Source organism: Macaca fascicularis, chromosome 20, assembly GCF_037993035.2.
Source record: "Macaca fascicularis isolate 582-1 chromosome 20, T2T-MFA8v1.1".
NCBI classification, from domain to species: Eukaryota; Metazoa; Chordata; class Mammalia; order Primates; family Cercopithecidae; genus Macaca; species Macaca fascicularis.
The window spans coordinates 54495588-54516351 of NC_088394.1; the positions used below are offsets into that span (position 1 = coordinate 54495588).

The 20764-nt window shown below is 43.0% G+C and overlaps 1 protein-coding gene across 1 annotated transcript; it reads left to right on the forward strand.

Annotated features, from left to right (window-relative positions):
* The first annotated feature begins 7 nt into the window (after nucleotides 1-7).
* On the forward strand, nucleotides 8-10796 carry GINS3 (GINS complex subunit 3). The gene is made up of 3 exons (XM_005592099.5): nucleotides 8-321; nucleotides 7746-7979; nucleotides 9165-10796. The coding sequence occupies exons 1-3, from the start codon at nucleotides 136-138 to the stop codon at nucleotides 9393-9395; spliced, it is 651 nt and encodes a 216-aa protein (XP_005592156.3). The 5' UTR covers nucleotides 8-135; the 3' UTR covers nucleotides 9396-10796.
* The last annotated feature ends 9968 nt before the right edge of the window (nucleotides 10797-20764 follow it).

The following is a 20764-nucleotide window of genomic DNA, read 5'->3' on the forward strand; positions in this document are numbered from 1 at the left end:
GGGAAACGAGTTTCAATCCACTTTCCTGACCCCAACCATCCTGCCCAGTGTCCGCCTCCCCGTCTTCTACACCCCTAACTCCCTGAGGCTCCTCCGAATCACGCGAGTGGAAGCGGAGAAGCTCAAGTGGCCGCCATGTCGGAGGCTTATTTCCGAGTGGAGTCGGGTGCCCTGGGGCCTGAAGAGAACTTTCTTTCTTTGGACGACATCCTGATGTCCCACGAGAAGCTGCCGGTGCGCACGGAGACCGCCATGCCTCGCCTAGGCGCTTTCTTCCTGGAGCGGAGCGCAGGCGCCGAGACTGACAACGCCGTCCCACAGGTGAGCCTTTGGGTGCGGGGTCCCGCCCGGAAAGACTTCAGCTCCCGGCGGGCCTCGCGGCCCTGGGACGCCGCGTCGGGGCGCGCTGCCCCCTGGGATTTGTAGTTTTCTTGGAGCCAGGGCCGAAGGCGCTAACGACTTCTTCCTGGGAACTCCGCGGGGGTCTCGTCGCGCTCAGGGTGGTCTCCAGACTTGTTATTCGCCATCTGTGGTGAAACTACACTTATCATAGGTCGCCAAGCGCCTCCAACATTGATTTCATTTTTGAAACTGTCCAAATTCGTTAGTGTTTTCCCCCTACCCCCTGCAACGTGTGTTGAATGCTTGAAGATTGGCTCCAGCTGAACACTTCAGAATTAGAGTTCTGATTATGTTTGCCTTAAAACAGCTTTGGGCTCTGTAAGAGCATGTGATAAGTGGGAACCCCAAGTTGCTAGATTCATGCCTGCATGATGATGACAGGATCAGCACCCACTTACTGAGGGCTTACTTAGTGCCAGCATGGATGGGTGTGGGGAGTAAGCTTTTCCCTTTAATTGAACAGCCAGAAACGTTGGGTCACTTGGCCAGGAGCTTCAGTTAGTGGTGAGCTGACTTGGCCAGGAGCTTCAGTTAGTGGTGAGCTGACTTGGCCAGGAGCTTCAGTTAGTGGTGAGCTGACTTGGCCAGGAGCTTCAGTTAGTGGTGAGCTGGGATTCGGAACCAAAGGTTGTATGGCTTCAAATATAAAACTGTCCCAGGAACAGGGCTTGTAATGATTATGTTGGATTTCCTGTTTCACCTGTTTTGTTTAGAACAATGTTTTTTGTTTGGTCTGTTTGTTTCAAGTTAATTTTTATCAAAGTAATACATAACCAACGTTTTAAAAGTCAAATAGGCCGGGCGCGGTGGCTCACTCCTTTAATCCCAGCACTTTGGGAGGCCGAGGCTGGCGGATCACGAGGTCAAGAGATCAAGACCATGCTGGCCAACGTGGTGAAACCCCATCTCTACTAAAAATACAAAACTTAGCTGACTGTGGTGGCGTGCGCCTGTAGTCCCAGCTACTCGGAGGCTGAGGCAGGAGAATTGCTTGAACCCAGGAGGCGGAGTTTTCAGTGAGCTGAAATTGTGCCACTGCACTCCAGCCTGGCTACAGAGGGAGACTCCATCTCGAGTCAAATAGTACCAAAAGATTTATAAGAAAAAATAACAGGCCCTGCCTTGCTTTTCCCACTTCCCCTTCCAAGTCCACAGGGCTCATGTACCTTTTTTAGTGGTGTCTTAAGATTCATCTCCGTATTTCTAAATAATATTCTTAAACTTACCTTGTTGGGTTGTTTTTTGTTGTTGTTGTTGTTTTTTGGATGTAGACATTATCTGTTGACTTTGTATCCTAGCAAATGAGGATTTCGTTCCCATACACACTGGTAAACATGGCTCTATGCTGCCCATACTTTATTCATATTTCCTTAGTTTTTAGTTAATGTCCTTTTTCTGTTTCAGGATTCCACCTAGGATACCACATTGCATTTAGTAGACATGTTTCCTTAGCCTCCTGACAGTTAATCAGACCTCCTTGTTCTAATGACCTTGACGGTTTTGTGGAGTGGTGGTCAGGTATTTTGTAAAATGTTCCTCAATTGGAAATCTTTGGTTTTGGGGGTAGTTTTGTTTTTGTTTTTAGTTTTTTGTTTTTTTTGACAGAGTTGCCCTGTCATCCAGGCTGGAGTCCAGTGGCATAATCTCAGCTCACTGCAGCCTCTTCCACCTCCTGGGTTCAAGCAATTCTCCTGCCTCAGCCTCCCAAGTAGCTGGGATTACAGGTGCCCACCATCACACCCAGCTAATTTTTGTATTTTTAGTAGAGCCAGGGTTTCACCAGGTTGCCCAAGCTGGTCTGGAACTCCTGACTTCAAGTGATCCACCCACCTCAGCCTCCCAAAGTGCTGGGATTACAGGTGTGAGCCACCTCGCCCAGCCTCCTTTGTTTTTGTTTTTATTCTTTTTTCTCAGGATTAGACTTGGTTATCAGCTTTAGGGAGGAAGACCACAGAGGCAGGCAAAGTGCCATTTTCATCACATGTTAAGGGTGCCTACTATCAACAGGACTTTTTACTGTTCATTTGAACCTTGGCAGAGGTAATGTTCATGAGGTTGCTCCACGTTTTCATACTGTACTCTTTGGACGGAAGTCATTATCACTCACTGAAGGAGGAGGGAGTCATGTTCCACTTCTTTGAGTGCAGAGTGTCTCCATTAATACTTTAGAATCCTTCTGCATGGGAGATTTGTGTAGGAAGGTTTGTATGACATTTAATTTCGTTTATAGGATTATTCAGACTTTATTTCTTCTTGTGTTCATTTTGGTATATTGGTTTTTAACTAAAAATTTGACCATTTTACTTTTTTTTTTTTGAGACAGGGTCTTGCTCTGTTGCCCAGGCTGGAGTGCAGTGGTGTGACATGGTTCACTGCAGCCTTGACCTCCCAGGCTCAAGTGATCGTCACACCTCAGCCACCTATGTGGCTGGGATTGCAGGCGCATGCCACTGTGCCCAGCTAATTTTTTTTTTTTTTGAGACGGAGTCTCACTCTATCACCCAGGCTGGAGTGCAGTGACCAGATCTCAGCTCACTGCAAGCTCCGCCTCCCAGGTTTATGCCATTCTCCTGCCTCAGCCTCCCGAGTAGCTGGGTAGTTTTTTGTATTTTTTAGTAGAGACAGGGTTTCACCGTGTTAGCCAGGATGGTCTCCATCTCCTGACCTCGTGATCCGCCCATCTCGGCCTCCCAAAGTGCTGGGATTACAGGCTTGAGCCACCACTCCCGGCCGCCCAGCTAATTTTTGTATCTTTTTCTTTTTTTTTGGTCTAAATTTTCAATGGTATCAGTACAATGTTCAGAATTCCCTTTACTATCTTTTTAATGTCAGTAAGATTATAGTGGTGCCCTTATTTTTATTTTTAATATCAATAAGTTGTGTTCTCCTTTTCTTGATTACCCTTGCCAGGAGTCTATCAATGTTTTTATTCTTTTAAAAGAACTAACTTAGGACTCTGTTAGTTTTCTCTTTTGTACTTTATTTTAGGTCATTAAGTTCTTAATTAGTTCTTTCTGTCTACTTTATTTGGGTTTAATTTTATATTATTTCCTCCCCCACACACCCCCACATTTTGAGATGGAAACTTAGGTCATTAATTTTTCAATCTTCTTTTATACATTCATAGCGATACATTTCTTTTAAGTACCACTTTAATTGCATTTCATAAGTTTTGATGTGTTATATTTTCATTATCAATGAACTAAAAATACTTTTTAGGCCAGGCACGGTGGCTCACACCTATAAACCCAACACTGGGAGGTGGAGGCGGGAGGATCACTTGAGCCCAGGAGTTCGAGACCAGCCTGGGCAACATAGTGAGTCCCCATCTCTACAAAAAATAAAAATAAAAAAAGCCAGGCATGGTAGCACACACCTGTGGTCCCAGCTACTCAGGAGGCTGAGGCAAGAGGACCAGTTAAGCCTTGGAGGGTCAGTACTGCAGTGAGCCATGATCACACCACTGCATCCCAGCCTAGGTGACGGAGCAAGATAATATCTCAAAAAAATAAATAAAAATTTTAAAAAACTGTTTAATTTCTATTGTGATTTCTTTTTTGACCCATAGGTATTTAGAAGACTAGTGCTTAATTTCAAACATTTTGAGATTTGGTCATTTACCATTTTTGTTTTTATTTCTAGCTTGATTCCACTGTGGCCAGAAAACATAGTCTGCATGATTTCAGTCTTTTGAAAGTTGCTAAGACTTGCTCTATGGCAAAGCATAAGACCAATTTAAACATTCTGTGTGGACTTGAAAAGATGTCTGTGTGAAGTCATGATGTCCAATAAATAATCTGTATGTGTGAATTAGCTCATTTGTTAATTGTTTTGTTGAGATATTCTCTATCCTTGTGATTTTTTTTTCTATTTTTTTTTTAATGCTGAAAAACATGTGGACCAGGCACAGTGGCTCCTGCCTGTAACCCTAGCACTTTGGGAGGTGGAGGTGGGAGGATCACTTGAGGCCAGGAGTTTGAGATCAGCCTAGGCAACATAGCAGGACCCTCTCTCTAGGAAAAATTGAAAAATTAGCTGAGTGTGGTGGCACATGCCTATAGTCCCACCTACTCAGGAGACTGAGGCAGGAGGATTATTTGAGCCTAGAAGACCATTGCACTCCAGCCTAGGTGACAGAACAAGACCCCATCTCTTAAAAAAAAAAAAAATTTATTAAAAAAATGTTAAAAGTCTCTCACTATGATTATGGATTTGTCTGTTTATCCTTTTACTTCTGTTAATTTAGACAAATATTAATTTTCTAGTAGATATAATGACCCTTTTATTGTTGTCACATGTCCCTCTTTATCTCTAGTAATGTTCCTGTCTTTTGATTAGTGTTTACATGACATTTTTTCATCCTATTTTTAATTTTTCTGTGTCTTCATATTTAAGGTATGTCTCTTTTTAAGCAGCATGTAGATGGGTTTTGTTTTTTATTCAGTGTGCTGATTTTTAATTAGTATATTTAATCCATTTACATTTAATTTAATATTGACATATTTGTGTTCATTTTTACCTTCCTACTTTTTTCTTATGTCCCATCTGTTTTAGCTTTCTTTTTCTATCCTTTCTTGACTTCTTTTGCATTAATCAAATTTATTTTGCTATTCATTTACCTTTTTATTAGTTTATTTAGTTATTTATTCTTCTTTTATTTTAGTGGCTACCTTAAATATATTACACAATCATTTTTGACTAAAAAGAATGTTATATAAGTTACTACTTTCACCACTTCACAGAAATGACTAGAATCTTAGAACACTTAAACCCATTTTGTCACTTGTGTTAATCATGATGTATTCTAATTTGACTCATTGAAAACCCTATAAAACATTATTATTATATATCCACTTACATATTCTTTTCATTACTCTTTTTTTCTTTTTGCATTTCCATAGTTCTTTCTGGAATCATTTTCATTCTCTCTTCAGAATTCCCTTACTCTGGATCTTCTGGTGATAATTCTCAGTTTCTGTCAGTGTCACAGATCCCCAGAACCAACCCAGATTTCATGATTCACTAAGGAGACTCAAAGGACTCAGCATATAGTCACACTCATGGTTAAGATTTATTACATCAAAAGGATATAAAGCAAAATCAGCAGAGGGAAAGGTTGCATGGAGTAAAGTCTGGAGGAGACCAGGCACAAGCTTCCAAGAGTCCTCTCCTAGTGGAGTCACACAGGACACACTTAAATTCTCCAGTAATTTGAATTCTGATAAAATGTGTGAAATACTGTCTACCAGGGAAGCTTGTTACAGACTCAGTCCCCAGGGTTTTATTGGAGGCTGTTCATGTGGCACTTTCTGTCCAGCACAGACCAAAATTCAGACTTCCAGAGGCAAAGCAGTTGTTCAACATGAATCACATTGTTTCCACAAACAGTTCAGGCACACTCTCATTGGTTCTGGGACGGGTGAGAATCCCTCTTCTGAAATCCAAGTTCCCAGATACCAACCAAGGGCCAACCTTACAAGCAGGCCTTGCTAAGATAGCAGTCTCAGGCCTACTGTATTAACTCTTTTCTGCATACTTTCTCTATGGAAATGCCTTTATTTCACCTTTACTTTTAAAGAATATTTTCACTGGGTATAAGATTTTAGACTCGCAGTTATTTTCTTTTAGCACATTAAAAAAATCCATTTCCATTGTTTTGTGGCTTCCATAGCTTCCGTTAAGAAGTTGGCTTTTTTTCTTTTTTTTGAGATGGAGTCTCTGTCGCCCAGGCTGGAGTGGAATGGTATGATCTCGGCTCACTGCAACCTCCACCTCCCAGGTTCAAGTGAGCCTCCTGCCTCAGCCTCCCAAGTAGCTAGGATTACAGGCGCCCACCACTATGCCTGGCTAATTTTTGTATTTTTGGTAGAAACAGGGTTTCACCACCATGTTGGTCAGGCATGAACTCCTGAGCTCAGGTGATTTGCCTGCCTCGGCCTCCCAAAGTGTTGGGATTACAGGCATGAGCCACCGTGCCCGGCTAAGAAGTTGGCTTTAACTCTTAATGTTCCTTCTTTAAAGGCAATGTATTCCTCACTCCCATCTACAGCTCTTTTTAAGATTTTCTCTGTCTTTGGTCTCACAATTCAGGTAATATATGCCTAGTTGTGATTTTATTAGTATTTATTCTATTAATACTTGTTATTCATAATGTTCCTTGAATCTGTGGTTTGATATCTTTTTTTAATTTTGAATAATGTATAGCTATTATCTCTTCAGACGTTTATTTTGCGTCAGTCTATCCCTCCTCCCCATTAAAATACATGCATGTTGAAGTTTTTCTTTCTTCTATACCTTATTTCATACATCTCTTAGGCTCTTCTCTGTTTTTTCTCTAGATGCTTTAGTCTGAATATTTTCTCTTGACCTTTTCTCCCATTTACAGTCCTCTCTTCATCCATATCCAGTCCAGTAAACATGTTAAATTTGATTTAATCTATTGACTTCTTAGGTTCAATTATTATATTTTTCAGTTCTGGAATTTCCATTTGATTTTTAAATTTATCTTAAAGTCGGCGCCTAATTTCTCTGCTATTCGGTGTCAAATAGAGGGCTTACATCCGTCACTTCTTTCTCAGATCTTAGGCCCTTATGTCCTGGTGATGCTGGCAGCCTTGAACTCAATGTTGGTCTGTCTAGTCCTGTGCAGTTTGCCAAAAGCTCTGCTTCCACTCCCACAAAGCTGTTCCCATCTTTTTACAACAGTTCTCTCTTGTGAGAGTGTTTGGCTTTTACTGCTTCACTCAATCCAGTTGTTTGCCTTTGATTTTTTGGAGATTTATGACTCTTAATTTCTGGTCTGTCATGACCACCTCATCTTGTTTTCTAATTCTGTTGAGGCTTTAAAAACTAGAGACATGTGTTCTGTCATCTCTGAAGCTGTGATGTGGGATGGGAAGGGGCTGCCACCCCAGCTCAGGTTGATCCTATACTTCTTTCTGACCCCTAGCACCCAATAGGGTGCTTAGCACATAGCAGGCACTCGGCAAGTGGATATTTAGAATAAATATTGAATATTCAAAGAAAAAGGAAATGTTTACTGTAGTTCTGAAGTGTCTACAATTGGACAGTTTTTATTTGTGTTAGTTAGAAGACTCTCTCTTATCCTACATTTTTGTTCTCCACCGTGTTTTTGTTGTATAAGTCCATTTTCTCTCTCCATTCCATCATCACATAACCACGCACTTCATTGCTTCAAGTCACAACCAGGTCTTCTGTGCTTGACGGCCACTCCCCCAGAGAGAAAAGGCAGTATTGCTCAGGTGATGTGTATTTCCTTTCCGTCACACACATTTCCTATGTTATTTGTCTGTTTTTAAAATCTACATTCATGCATGCTGCAGGGTTCCAAGCTTGAACTCCCCTTGTGGCTGGCAAAAGGACTTTTCGACAACAAGCGACGGATCCTTTCTGTGGAACTCCCCAAGATCTACCAGGAGGGCTGGAGGACGGTGTTCAGTGCGGATGCCAATGTGGTGGACCTCCACAAAATGGGGCCCCATTTCTACGGGTTTGGCTCCCAACTCCTGCATTTTGACAGTCCCGAGAATGCAGACATTTCCCAGTCTCTGCTGCAGGCAAGTAATGGGTGTGAAAACCTTTGGTGCTGCACCTGTCTCAGGAGCCAGCCCCAGATACTACTTTTACCCAGGACAGTGTATGACTTGTAAATTTAGTTTGTTATTATTCCAGGTCAGCCTACAGTTACACTGTCTTCCCATTATATATTATAGATATACACATACACACACACTTTGTTTTAATATGACTTGTCTGCTACTACTCATATTTGCTTGCTACAAGTTGAGGCCAGCAGGAACTCTAGGAAATGAGAAAAGGGTGATGATGGCCAGGTGTGGTGGCTCACGCCTGTAATCCCAGCACTTTGGGAGGCCAAGGCGGGAGGATCACTGAGCCCAGGAGTTCAAGACCAACCTGGGCAATATAGTGAGATCCCATCTCTATTAAAAAGAAAAAAGACAAAAAAAGGGTGATGGTGCATTACAGATGACAGGCACTTAGATACACAGTTCCAGGCCTGGTCTGAGGGTTCCTGTTGGAAATACAAGAGTTACTGGGTTATTTGTTTCCTTCCTTTGTTCTGGGGTTAGGGCTTGGCCCTGCCATGAACCAGCAATATGACTTGGTCAAGCTACTTGACCTCTCTGGACATCAATTCACCTGTAAGAATTGATGGAGATGATAATAGTGCCAAAATTATAGAGTTGTGGTAAAAGTATGTAACACCGTGTAATAAACAATAACTTATATTGTTATTGCTTTTCCAGGATAAAACAATGTTATACATCTGTTCCCATCCTTTATGGTATAACCTTATTTTAATTTTTCATAATTATTTTTTATTCTGTTACTGTTAGAAGAAACCATCATTTCTGTCTCTTGGGACAGAAGCATTTGCTACTAATGACTAATGACAATGCTAATAATGACAATGCTAATAATGACAAAAGTTTCTCAGGAAGCTTGCTGTGTGCTACCCATTTGCTAGGTGCTTTACATGTATTCATTGGTTTTCTTAACAACTTACTGGATTTTCATAACAATCCACTTCACAGATGAGGAAATCGAGGCTTGGCAATGTGCAATAACTTACTTGGGTGCTAGAGGGAATTCAGACCTCCTTCTGAGTCCTACACATCATTCTTTCTTTTCATGCCATTTAAATGTTCTGAGATAAAAATGGATATGACTTTGTGGGGTGTGAGGTCAACCCTGACTTCTCATCCTCCCTTGTTTTCCAGACTTTTATTGGACGTTTTCGCCGCATCATGGACTCCTCACAGAATGCTTACAACGAAGACACTTCAGTCCTGGTAGCCAGGCTAGACGAGATGGAGAGGGGCTTATTTCAAACAGGGCAGAAAGGACTGAATGACTTTCAGTGTTGGGAGAAGGGGCAGGCTTCTCAGATCACAGCTTCCAACCTCGTTCAGAATTACAAAAAGAGAAAATTCACTGATATGGAAGACTGAAGGCTGGAAGAACACACAATGGCTCCTTGTAGACGTATCCCTCCATGTGTCCTTGATCGGAGCTGGCTGACCTTGTACAGAACCAGAATCTTGTCCCATTTCGTGGCTTATTCCCTGTGGCCATAGGGAATTATAGGGAACTGGACATGCTGGAGGATGTGGGTGTCCCTGGCTCTGTGAGTCTTCCAGGACTGTCCCACCCTGCTGACCCACAGCCAGGCCCTTTAACCCAAAAACCCACGGCCAAGGAGAAATCAAAGTCCTTCCTAAATAAGAATCACTGCCATATAATATATCACAGTAGAGTTGAGACTGGGCTTCCTTGTATCTGGGAGTTTGGACAGCTCCAGATGTACAGTTTCACTGGCCACAAAGCACAGGTACAAACTGGGTCATCTTCGCCTGGTCACAAAATGTTCTCTCGATCTTATTTGCCTCATCTTCCTCATGTACCCCACCATGCTGGCCTGACTAAATAGCTCCTGCTGCCTGCCTGCAGGGAGTTACCCCAGTTTCCAAAAACAGTCGCCCAGATAAAGGAGGAAAAGAGAAAGGCAGACGAATAGCATGGCTTTTACTAAAGAAAAGATATTGGCCTCATACTCTATACTCAGGGCTTAATGAACTGGAATCTGCGTAACTCAGCAGTCAGCCCGGAAGGGAAATGGTTAAACAGCTTATTTTTGCCTCAGAGAGCCCAAGAGCACCCGCACACTTCTTCCACTCCCTGTCTAGAAAAGCTGTCAGGGAGTCATTTGGAATTGCAAAGTAGTTATTAAGGGGTGTTAACCAGCCTGCATTACATCCAGAAGTCAGGACTTGGTTGCTGACTGTGAAGGGCCCTGTTTTCGAAACCTAACATTGCAAGTGTAAGAGAGCAAGAAGGCTCCCTTGTGCTTTTCTTTCCTCTTCAGTAAATGTTGCAACCTTACTGCATAGAAGATCCCGGACCATTTACTGGAACTTGGTTAAGCAAGCACAAATCTCTTTTCCTGAAGATCAAGGATGCAACCTCAAGTTGAGAAAGAAACAGCATTACCTGGGCCCATTAGACCGTTCGCAGGGCTTCACTGCTTCCCCTCTGACACTCCACAACTAGCAAAAATTGTCTTTGTCATTGGAAATTATAGAGGGATTTGGGTATCCAGATTGTGTAGATGCAAACTTAGATTGTCTTGATGCAAACTTAGAACCACAGCAATGCTTTTAAAATGCCTATTTTAAGATGGAATTGATGTTTTTATAATTTGATTTTAGTAATAAATGATGGACTTTGTACATGAATATGTTCTGTACAAGTACTCTTTCTGTCACTAGTACTACAGATAATCATCAAAGCTATCAGAATTTTGTCTTTGATCATATTTGACAGTAATGCACAAATAAATCCATGTTTTAGCAGATGCTCTTTTGCTTGTGTGGTACACATAAATAGGAGGTACATTCTCTGTAGGAGGGTGCTGTGTCCTAGGAAGATGAGATTTCTATTACTACCGCAGCATTTATATATAGCCAGGGCCCCAGAAACCATTCATAGAGCGAGAAAAGCATATTATTTAACTTTTGGCATCATTCTTTTCACACATAGCTTTATATTTAAAGTCAACCCTAAGTCTGCTGCCGTTTTTTCCTACTTCCTAAAAAAAAGAAATTCCTCGGGGGCCATGTGTCAGGAATATGTAGGTATTCATTTCCAAAATTTAGCCCCTATTTTACATTTCGAACAGATTATATTACACGTAGCTTCTGAAGCCATTTTCACTTACAGATCTGCCTGCAGGCCTGTCGGACTACCCCTCTCCCCAGCAGCCCTCCAGTCAGTCGTTTGGATTTTTGTTTGTTCTCTTCAAGAGGTTAATTTAAGAAAAAAAAAAAAAAAAAAAAAGGCCGGGCGCGGTGGCTCACGCTTGTAATCCCAGCACTTTGGGAGGCCGAGGTGGGCAGATCACGAGGTCAGGAGATCGAGACCATCCTGGCTAACACGGTGAAACCCCGTCTCTACGGAAAACACAAAAAATTAGCCGGGCGTGGTGGCGGCGCCTATAGTTCCAGCTACTCGGGAGGCTGAGGCAGGAGAATGGCGTGAACCCGGGAGGCGGAGGTTGCAGTGAGCAGAGATGGCGCCACTGCACTCCAGCCCGGGCGACAGAGTGAGACTCCGTCTCAAAAAAAAAAAAAAAAAAAAAGACACAAATGGACTCAAATACCAAATTGCTCTCAAACTCCACGGAGTAAATGTGTGCCCTTTCCCCTGAAGCACTCTGTTCCCACATAACTGTGGCCTTATAGATAGAAGACCTCAGTATACGCAGGTTTTTCCCAGGGACAATGTGGGCTGCCAGGAGGAGTGGGGCAAGGCTCTGTCTCCTGCTGTTTGTGACTTCTGGATTTGGGTGGCTCTGGGCTATCCATGGCTCTCCATCTCCACACTGATGGCTCCCAAATTCCTATCTCCAGCTCGGATCGCTCCCTCCAGCTCCAGACTTGGATCCAGTCCCCTGCTTGATGTTCCTACTTCCCCGCGGCCTGCTCCTCCTCTGATCTTTCCCATCTCCATTTTTTACAACTCCATCCTTCCCTATTGCTCAGAACAAAAACGCTGTGTCCGCCCTGACCTTCCTTCTCTCACTCTCCAGATCTTTTGGGTCTACCATCAAATCATTTGCAGCATCCGGCCACCTCCACATCACCTCCGGTGCTGTCACTTGGGCCAGGCCCCTACCATTTCTTTCCTGGAGTTTTGGGGTCACCCCCTAACTGCGTCCCTGCATTCACCCTCCACTCCACCTTCAGACTCTTCTTACCATAGCAGTCAGAGTGCTCTTGTTAAAAAGTAAATCCAATCTTGTCGATTCTCTGCTCAAGACCCTCCCATCTTAGAGATAAAGGCTACCCAGTTATCCCAGCACACTTTGTTAAAAACTCATCTTTGAGCCGGGTGCGGTGGCTCATGCCTGTAATCCCAGCACTTTGGGAGGCCGAGGCAGGTGGATAACTTGAGGTCAGGAGTTTGAGACCAGCCTGGCCAACACAGTGAAATCTGTCTCAAAAAAAAAAAAAAAAAGTCATCTTTACTCTGCTAATCTGATGTTGAATGTCTTTATTGCTTGCATGGCAGAAATAATTTGTTTCTTATTTTAAATAAAAAGTCCACCTTCTCCGTAAGAATTCTGAGCATCTTACAGAGCTTCTCACTAATCTCTCAGCACCTCTGAACCCGAGGTTTCTGGAATACTGTGTCTGAACTAGTGAAACTGGCATGCAGAAGCACTGAGTGACTCAAGTTCAAACAGCAGTCAGTTCCACGCTGCGTCTGTCTGTTCTGTCCTGTCCTCCAATCCTTCAAGAAACCCCAAGGGAGCTTTTGATCTTTGTGCTTGAAACTATTGTGTCTATGTGAAAATGTAATATTTTAAACTGACCTTGGCAAAAGAAAATAACCGCAGAGGCCGTATATATATTTCTCAAAGCAGATATTTTTGTGTTCGGGAGAAAAATCTATAAAATGTAAGGTAGATGCTTAACTATAAGAATTTTTTTTTTTCTTTTTTTTTGAGACAGAGTCTTGCTCTGTCACCAAGGCTGGAGTGCAGTGGCGCGATCTCAGCTCACTGCAACCTCTGCCTCCCGGGTTCAAGCGATTCTCCTGCCTCAGCCTCATGAAAAGCTGTGCCACCACGCTCAGCTAATTTTTGTATTTTTAGTAGAGACGAGGTTTCACCATGTTAGCCAGGATGGTCTCGATCTCCTGACCTAGTGTTCCATCCACCTCGGCCTCCCAAAGTGCTGGGATTACAGGCATGAGCCACTGCACCAGGCCAACTATAAGAACTAGTCTAAGAAATGTAATTTCAACATTCCTTATCTAGTGAAAGCAACTTTTTAGGTCATTTTATTTTATTTTTGAGACAAGGTCTCCCTTTGCTACCCAAGCTGGAGTGCAGTGGCCCAATCACAGCTCACTGCAGCTGTGATTTACGCCTTGACCTCCCAGGCTTAAACAACCCTCCCACCTCAGCCCCCCAAGTAGCTGAGATTACAGGCATGCGCCACCACGCCTGGCTAATTTTTGTATTTTTTGTAGAGACGAGGTCTCAGTATGTGGTACAGGCTGGTCTCAAACTCCTGAGCTCAATCAGTCCACCTGCCTTGTCGTCCCAGAATGCTTGGATTACAGGTGTGAGCCACCGTGCCAGGCCGATAAATTTCTAATATTGAATACACATAGAAACATTTGTTTAAAAGATAATTAAGTAAATGTTCTAAACCTAAGGAAAGGTATCTGAAAGCTGGAATTCCGTTGCTATATCTGTTTCTGTGTATGTGTGTGCGTGTGTGTGTGTGTTTCTGTTTTGCTAACTCTTGATATTATCCTTTTGAATGATATTATCCTTTTGAATGATATTATCCTTTTGAATTATCTGAAAGCTGGAATTCTGTTGCTAATTCTGTGTGTGTGTGTGTGTGTGTGTGTGTGTGTGTTTTGCTAGCTCTTGATATTATCCTTTTGAATGAGCAGGAGTAAATCTCTCATCCTTAATGGTAACAAATAAAATGTACAGTGAATCAAGGACAAGTCTGGAAAAATGTAGAATCACTCTTTTCCGGAGAGCAAATGACTAATATAGGTGACAGGCCCAGCCTGCTTTTGTCTGAGCTCGTTCTGTTTTTTTAAGCTTCTGCTTTTCTGCCTAGTTAATCAAAGGAGACATAGTGCAGCCAGAAACAACTTGCTTGCCAAGCCACCTTACTTTAGCATAGCAGCGTTCTACCGGGCTACGCTGTCCCGTTGCCAGCCTTGTGGTCTGGGGAAAGCTGCAAATGAGGACACACCCAGAAGCAGAGATCTCCTTTCTGTATCTGCTTTTTCAAGATCAAGTCAAATCAACAAAGTAGGCATCATTTCATTCAACTTTTTTTTTTTTTTTTCTCGAGGCAGGGTCTCGCTCTGTCACCCAAGCTGGAGTGCAGTGGTGCGATTTCAGCTCACTTTGACCTCTAACTCCCAGACTCAAGCGATTCTCCCACCTCGGCCTCTGGAGTAGCTGGAATTACAGGCATGCACCACCATACCGGCTATTTTTTTTTTTTTTTTCAGTAGAGACAGGGTCTCGCTATGTTGCCCAGGCTGGCCTCAGACTCCTGAGCTCAAGCGATCCATCCACCTCGGTCTCCCAAAGTGCTAGAATTATGGGTATGAGCCACTGCCCGCAGCCAAACTTTTTATTTTAAAAATAATTTTAGATTTATAGAGCAGTTGTAAAGGTAAGACAGAGAGTTCCCATATATCCTTCACCCAACTTTCCCTAATGTGTTACATAATCATGGTACACTTATCACCACTAAGAAGTTAACACTGCTACACTTTTAACTAAACCATGGGCTTTAAGCAGATTTCACCAAATTTTCCATAAATGTCTTTTTCCTGTTTCAGAATCCAATCCAAAGTCCCACATTGCACTTAGAGGGCAATCATTTTTCAAAGCAAAACTGTATTAGACTCTTTGCTACATTAATTCAGTAGTTCAGCTTATTGGAAAGGTTTCATTGCATTGAGGCAGGTGCACTGGGGCCAGTTGGAGCTTACATAGGATTAAACTACCGGTAAGCACATCAAGAAGAGAGAGAGTATTTGCTTTTCTTTCTTTTTAATTTAATTTAATTTATTTTTATTTAGTTTTTTGAGATGGAGTCTTGCTCTGTTGCCCAGGCTGGAGTTGCAATGGCACAATCTCAGCTCACTGCAACCTCTGCCTCCCAGGTTGAAGTGATTCTCCTGCCTCAGACTCCTGAGTAGCTGGGATTACCGGTGTCCGCCACCACACCTGGCTAATTTTAGCATTTTTAGTAGAGATGGGGTTTCGCCATCTTGGCCAGGCTGGTCTTGAACTCCTGGACTCAGGTGATCCACCTGCCTCGGCCTCCCAAAATGCTGAGATTACAGGCATGAGCCACTGTACCTGGTCAAATATTTGCCTTTCATTGAAATTTTTACTTTTCGTCTAGTACTTGCAACTGACAGAAAAAGGCCTCTGATTTTACTTAGAACTTTTAGCATTCTTTCTCTTTGATAGCAATAACTTGATTTCCTCCCCCTTTCTCTTCTGGCACTCTCTAGCTAATTTTCTCTGTGTCTAAATGAGTTTAAAACAAGCATGGCTTTCTACACCAACATGATAGTGTCAGCATAGCTCTGAAGATAGTGCCTGGGAACTGCCAGTGTTTCAGAATTCATAATGGAGCACATGGAATCAGTTCATCCTGCAAACATCTCCCAGCCGTGGCTCAGGACAAAGAAAAAATCAGGCCGAGCGAGGTGGCTCTCGCCTATAATCCCAGCACTTTGGGAAGCTGCAGCAGGAGGATAGCTTGAACCTGGGTGTTTGAGACCAGCCTGGCCAACATGGTAAGACCTTGCCTCTATAAAAACTAAAAAATTAGCTGAGCATGGTGGCTCATACCTGTGGTTCCAGCTACTCAGAAGGCTAAGATGGGAGAACTGCTTGAGCCCGGGGAAGTTGAGACTACAGTGAGCAGTGTTAGCGCCACTAAACTCCAGCCTGAGTGAAGGGAGTAAGATCCTGTCTCAAAAAAAAAAAAAAAGAAAGAAAAGGAAAGAAGAAAGAAAGAAGAAAGAAGAAAAGAAAGAGAGAAAGAGAAGAAAGAGAGAAAGAAGAAAAAGAAAAAGAAAGGAAAAAGAAAGAAAGAAAGAAAGAGAAAGAAAGAAAGGAAAGAAAGAAAGAGAAAGAAAGAAAGAAAGAAAGAAAGAAAGAAAGAAAGAAAGAAAGAAAGAAAGAAAGAAAGAAAGAAAGAAAGAGAAAGAGAAAGGGAAAGAGAGAGAGAAGGGAAGGAGGGAGGGAGGGAAAAGAAAGAAAGAAAGGAAGAAAGAAAGAAAGAAAGAAAGAAAGAAAGAAAGAAAGAAAGAAAGAAAGAAAGAGAAAGAAAGAGAAAAGGAAGGAAGGAAGGGAGAGAGAGAGAGAAGGGAAGGAGGGAGGGAGGGAAAAGAGAAAGAAAGAAAGAGAAAGGAAGGAAGGAGGGAGGGAGGGAAGGAGGGAGGGAAAGAAGGAAGGAAGGAAGGGGAAGGGAGGAAGGAAGGAAGGAAGAGAGAAAGAAAGAAAGAAGAAAGACCCCAGAGTTTCAAGCCTTTACAACGCTTTCTGCTCCTGTATCACCCTTGAGAGGGAAGTTTATTTCCAGGTTTAAAAAAAAAAAAGTGTATTTGATTCTCACATGACTTGTATGTCTCCTTTTGTACAACAAAAATTCTTCCTTGAGGACATTTTCTTTTCTTTGGACACAGGAAAGCAAACAGGTAGCTAGGGAGTATAGATTCAAGTGCAGCAAATAAATGAGGCACATACAAGAAAGTGTCATTCATTGAAGGGAAAGTAGCTGGGTGCGGTGACTCACACCTGTAATCCCAGCACTTTGGGAGGCTGAAGTGGGCGGATCACTTGATGTCAGGAGTTTGAGACCAACCTGGCCAACATGGTGAAACCCTGTGTCCACTAAAAATACAAAAATTAGCCAGGTGTGGTGGCGTGGGCCTGTAGTTCCAGCTACTTGGGAGTCTGGGTCACGAGAATTGCTTGAACCTGAAAGGCAGAGGTTGCAGTGAACAGAGATCACACCACTGCACTCCAGCCTGGGCCGCAGAGTGAGGAAGAGTTCGTCTCAAAATAAAAAAATTTAAAAAAAAGGAGAAGAAGAAGAAAGGAAAGTCTGCTTAAGATTTGTTTTGAGGCTTGTTAGACTGGAGGCCGACACTGGTATTAAAAGCCAGCATTGCCAGTCATGGAGGAGAGAGATGACAGTGGTTGTTCCCAGAGAGCGGCCTTATCTTAATAGGACAGAGAGGACTTGGCACTCAGCTATCTCTTTGGTTTAGGAGCAGAACATTTTAAAAACTGTTTCAAAGGACACTTGTTTTCTAATTTAGCATTTCATGTTCACTCTGATTTCTTTATCTGAGATGCTAAGTAAACATGAAGTAATGTGCTTCTTTTTATGTATTTATTTATTTATTTTGATTTATTTACTTTTTTTTTTTTTTGAGATGGAGTCTCACTCTGTTTCCCAGGCTGGAGTACAGTGGCACGATCTCGGTGTACTGTAACCTCCGCCTCCCAGGTTCAAGCGATTCTCCCGCCTCGGCCTCCTGAGTAGCTGGGACCACAGGCATGAACCACCATGCCAGCATGCTTCTTTTTAAATAGTTCAGCAGTCCAAGAAGCATTTTCCCAGGTTTTGAGCCAGCTCAGACCTTGATCAACATTTCAGAGGATCCTACAGCCTGAATTCCTAGATCATTTCAAAGATTTTTAGGGAGGGGGGGAGCCATATAACACATCACGCTTGTGTATGGCCAGGATTGAAAATCCAGAAGGCATTTTTTCAAAAGAAATCGATAAAAACTAAAACCTCATTCCATTTTCAAAGACTCTAATTTTCATAGACAAAGCAATCCTCCCACCTCAGCCTCCCAACTAGCTGGGACTACAGGTGCATGCCACCACGCCTGGCTTATTTTATTTATTTAGAGACAGGGTCTTGCTATATTACCCAGGCTGGTCTTGAACTCCTGACCTCAAGAGATCTTCCTGCCTCAACCTCCAGGAGTCACTGGGATTACAGGCATGTGTCACTGTGCCTGGCTAATTGAAAAAAAAAAAAAAAATTAAAGAGCATTTGTGATTTTGAAGAGCTCCTCTGCCACTTCAAATTAAAAAAAAAAAAAAAAAGAACAATGTGTCACAGGTTATTGTATTCATATCTGTAGAAAGAACAAAGTGTTCAGCTGAGTTAAATGGAGATGAAACTATTGCTTTGCTTAATGACAGTTCATGCACACCCACCTCCTCATGTCATCCATATGATGTGGCACAGTCCCTCAGGGACTCACGTCTCAGAGCAAACCTCACAGGAAAGAGGTTTTGTCTTCAAGCTCCTGACAGTCATTCACTGCAAAATCAAATAAACCAATACAAGGGTAGCCACATGGTGGAGGCTGTGGAGATGTTATCAAATCTCCCTAAACTGGGAGCTGCTATGCAGCGGCTCAGAAATCATAGCCTAGAGTCGAAGGGGCCCAGAAGGATGAACTATTCCGGGGCTGTTAAAAATATGTATACTTTTTGGCCAGGCACGGTGCCTCATGCCTGTAATCCCAACACTTTGGGAGGCCAAGGCAGATGGATCACCTGAGGTCAGGAGTTCGAGACTAGCCTGGCCAACATGGTGAAGCCCTGTCTCTACTAAAAATATAAAAATTAGCTGGGTGTGGTGGCGTGCGCCTGTAGTCCCAGCTACTTGGGGGGCTTAGGCATGAGAATTGCTTGAACCTGGCTGGCAGAGGTTGCAGTGAGCCAAGACTGCACCACTGCACGCCAGCCTGGATGACAGAGTGAGACTCGGTCTTAAAAATATATATATATAAATATATATATACACACACACATATATATACAGACACACACACACACATATATACACACGCATATATACACTTTTTATTATTTTATATTTGATACATGCCAAAGAATATATGTAACATATCTGTGTGTTATGAAGTGGTGTAATACAATGAACACCCACCAACTTCCACTAATTTAAGTTGAGAACATGATCATTGCTTCCTGCACAGTTTCTCTGCCACCCTCTATCCCCAGAGTAATCACTATCCTGGATTTTATGTTTATTACTTCCTTAGTTTTTATATCTAGTGAATATATTATTTTGGTGTTTTTGTTTTGTTTTGTTTTGAAATGGAGTCTTGCTCCATCACACAGACTGGTATACAGTGGCATGATCTTGGCTCACTGCAAGCTCTGCCTCCCGAGTTCAAGTGATTCTCCTGCCTCAGCCTCCCGAGTAGCTGGGATTACAGGCATATGCCACAATGCCCAGCTAATTTTTGTATTTTTCGCAGAGACGGGATTTCACCATGTTGGCCAGGCTGGTCTCAAACTCCTGATCTCGGATGATCCACCTGCCTCGGCCTCCCAAAGTGCTGTGATTACAGGCATGTGCCACTGTGCCCGGCCTGATTTTTGGTTTTTGGTTGGTTGGTTTGTTTTTGAGACAGATTTTTACTCTTGTTGCCCAGGCTGTAGTGCAATGGTGCAGTCTCAGCTCACTGCAATCTCTGCCTCCTGAGTTCAAGCGATTCTCCTGTCTCGGCCTCCCAAGTAGCTGGGATTATAGGCGTGTGTCACCATGCCCGGCTCATTTTTGTATTCTTTTAGTAGAGACAGGGTTTCACCGTGTTAGCCAGGATGGTCTCAATCTCCTGACCTCGTGATCCACCCGCCTTGACCTCCCAAAGTGCTGGATTACAGGCATGAGCCACCACGCCACGCCTGGTTTGTTTTCGAACTTGGTAAAACTAAATTCCTGTTGCATGCAGTCAGCTGCATCTTGCTTCTTTCACTCAATTTTAATTTTCAATCACGTCATTGCAGCTCATTTTTACTGCTGAATATTATTCTATTGTGGGAACATGTCACAACTTCTGAAAGTGTTCTCTTATCAGCAGACATTTGGTCCATTTCCAGGCTTTTTTTCTGTTACAAACATTGTCACTGTTCAGATTCTTACATAGCACACATTTCTCTGAGATGAACACCCAAGTGAAAGTGCTGGCTTATAGGGTCTGCCAGTGCTCTACTTCACACGCTACTGCCAAATCACATGACTTTATTCACTCATCAACAGTGTACAAGAGTTTCTGGCCGGGCACGGTGGCTCATGCCTGTAATTCCAGCACTTTGGGAGGCCGAGGCGGGTGGATCACGAGGTCAGGAGATCGAGACCATCCTGGCTAACACGGTGGAACCGTCTCTACTAAAAAAATACAAAAAATTAGCCGGGTGTGGTGGCAGGCGCCGGTAGTCCCAGCTACTCAGAGGCTGAGGCAGGAGAATGGCATGAACCAGGGAGGCAGAGCTTGCAGTGAGCCGAGATCGCGCCACTGCACTCCAGCCTGGGCGACAGAGTGAGACTCTGTCTCAAAAAAAAAAAAAAAAAATCCATTATTAGAATTTTTTTTTTTTTTTTTTGCCAATTTAATGGGTATAAAAAATATCTCATTGCGGCCAAGCACAGTGGCTCACACCTATAAATTCTCACTACTTTGAGAAGCCAAATTGGGAGGATTTCTTGAGACCAGCCTAGGAAATATAGCAAGACCCCCATCTTTACTTAAAAAAACAAATTAGCCGAGCATAGTGGGATGCGCCTGTGGTCCCAGCTACATGGGAAGCTGAGGCAGGCGGACTGCTTGAGCGTAGGTCAAGGCTAAAGTGAGTCTTAATCATACTACTGCACTGCAGCCTGGGTGACAGAATGAGACTCTATCTCAAAAAAAATTA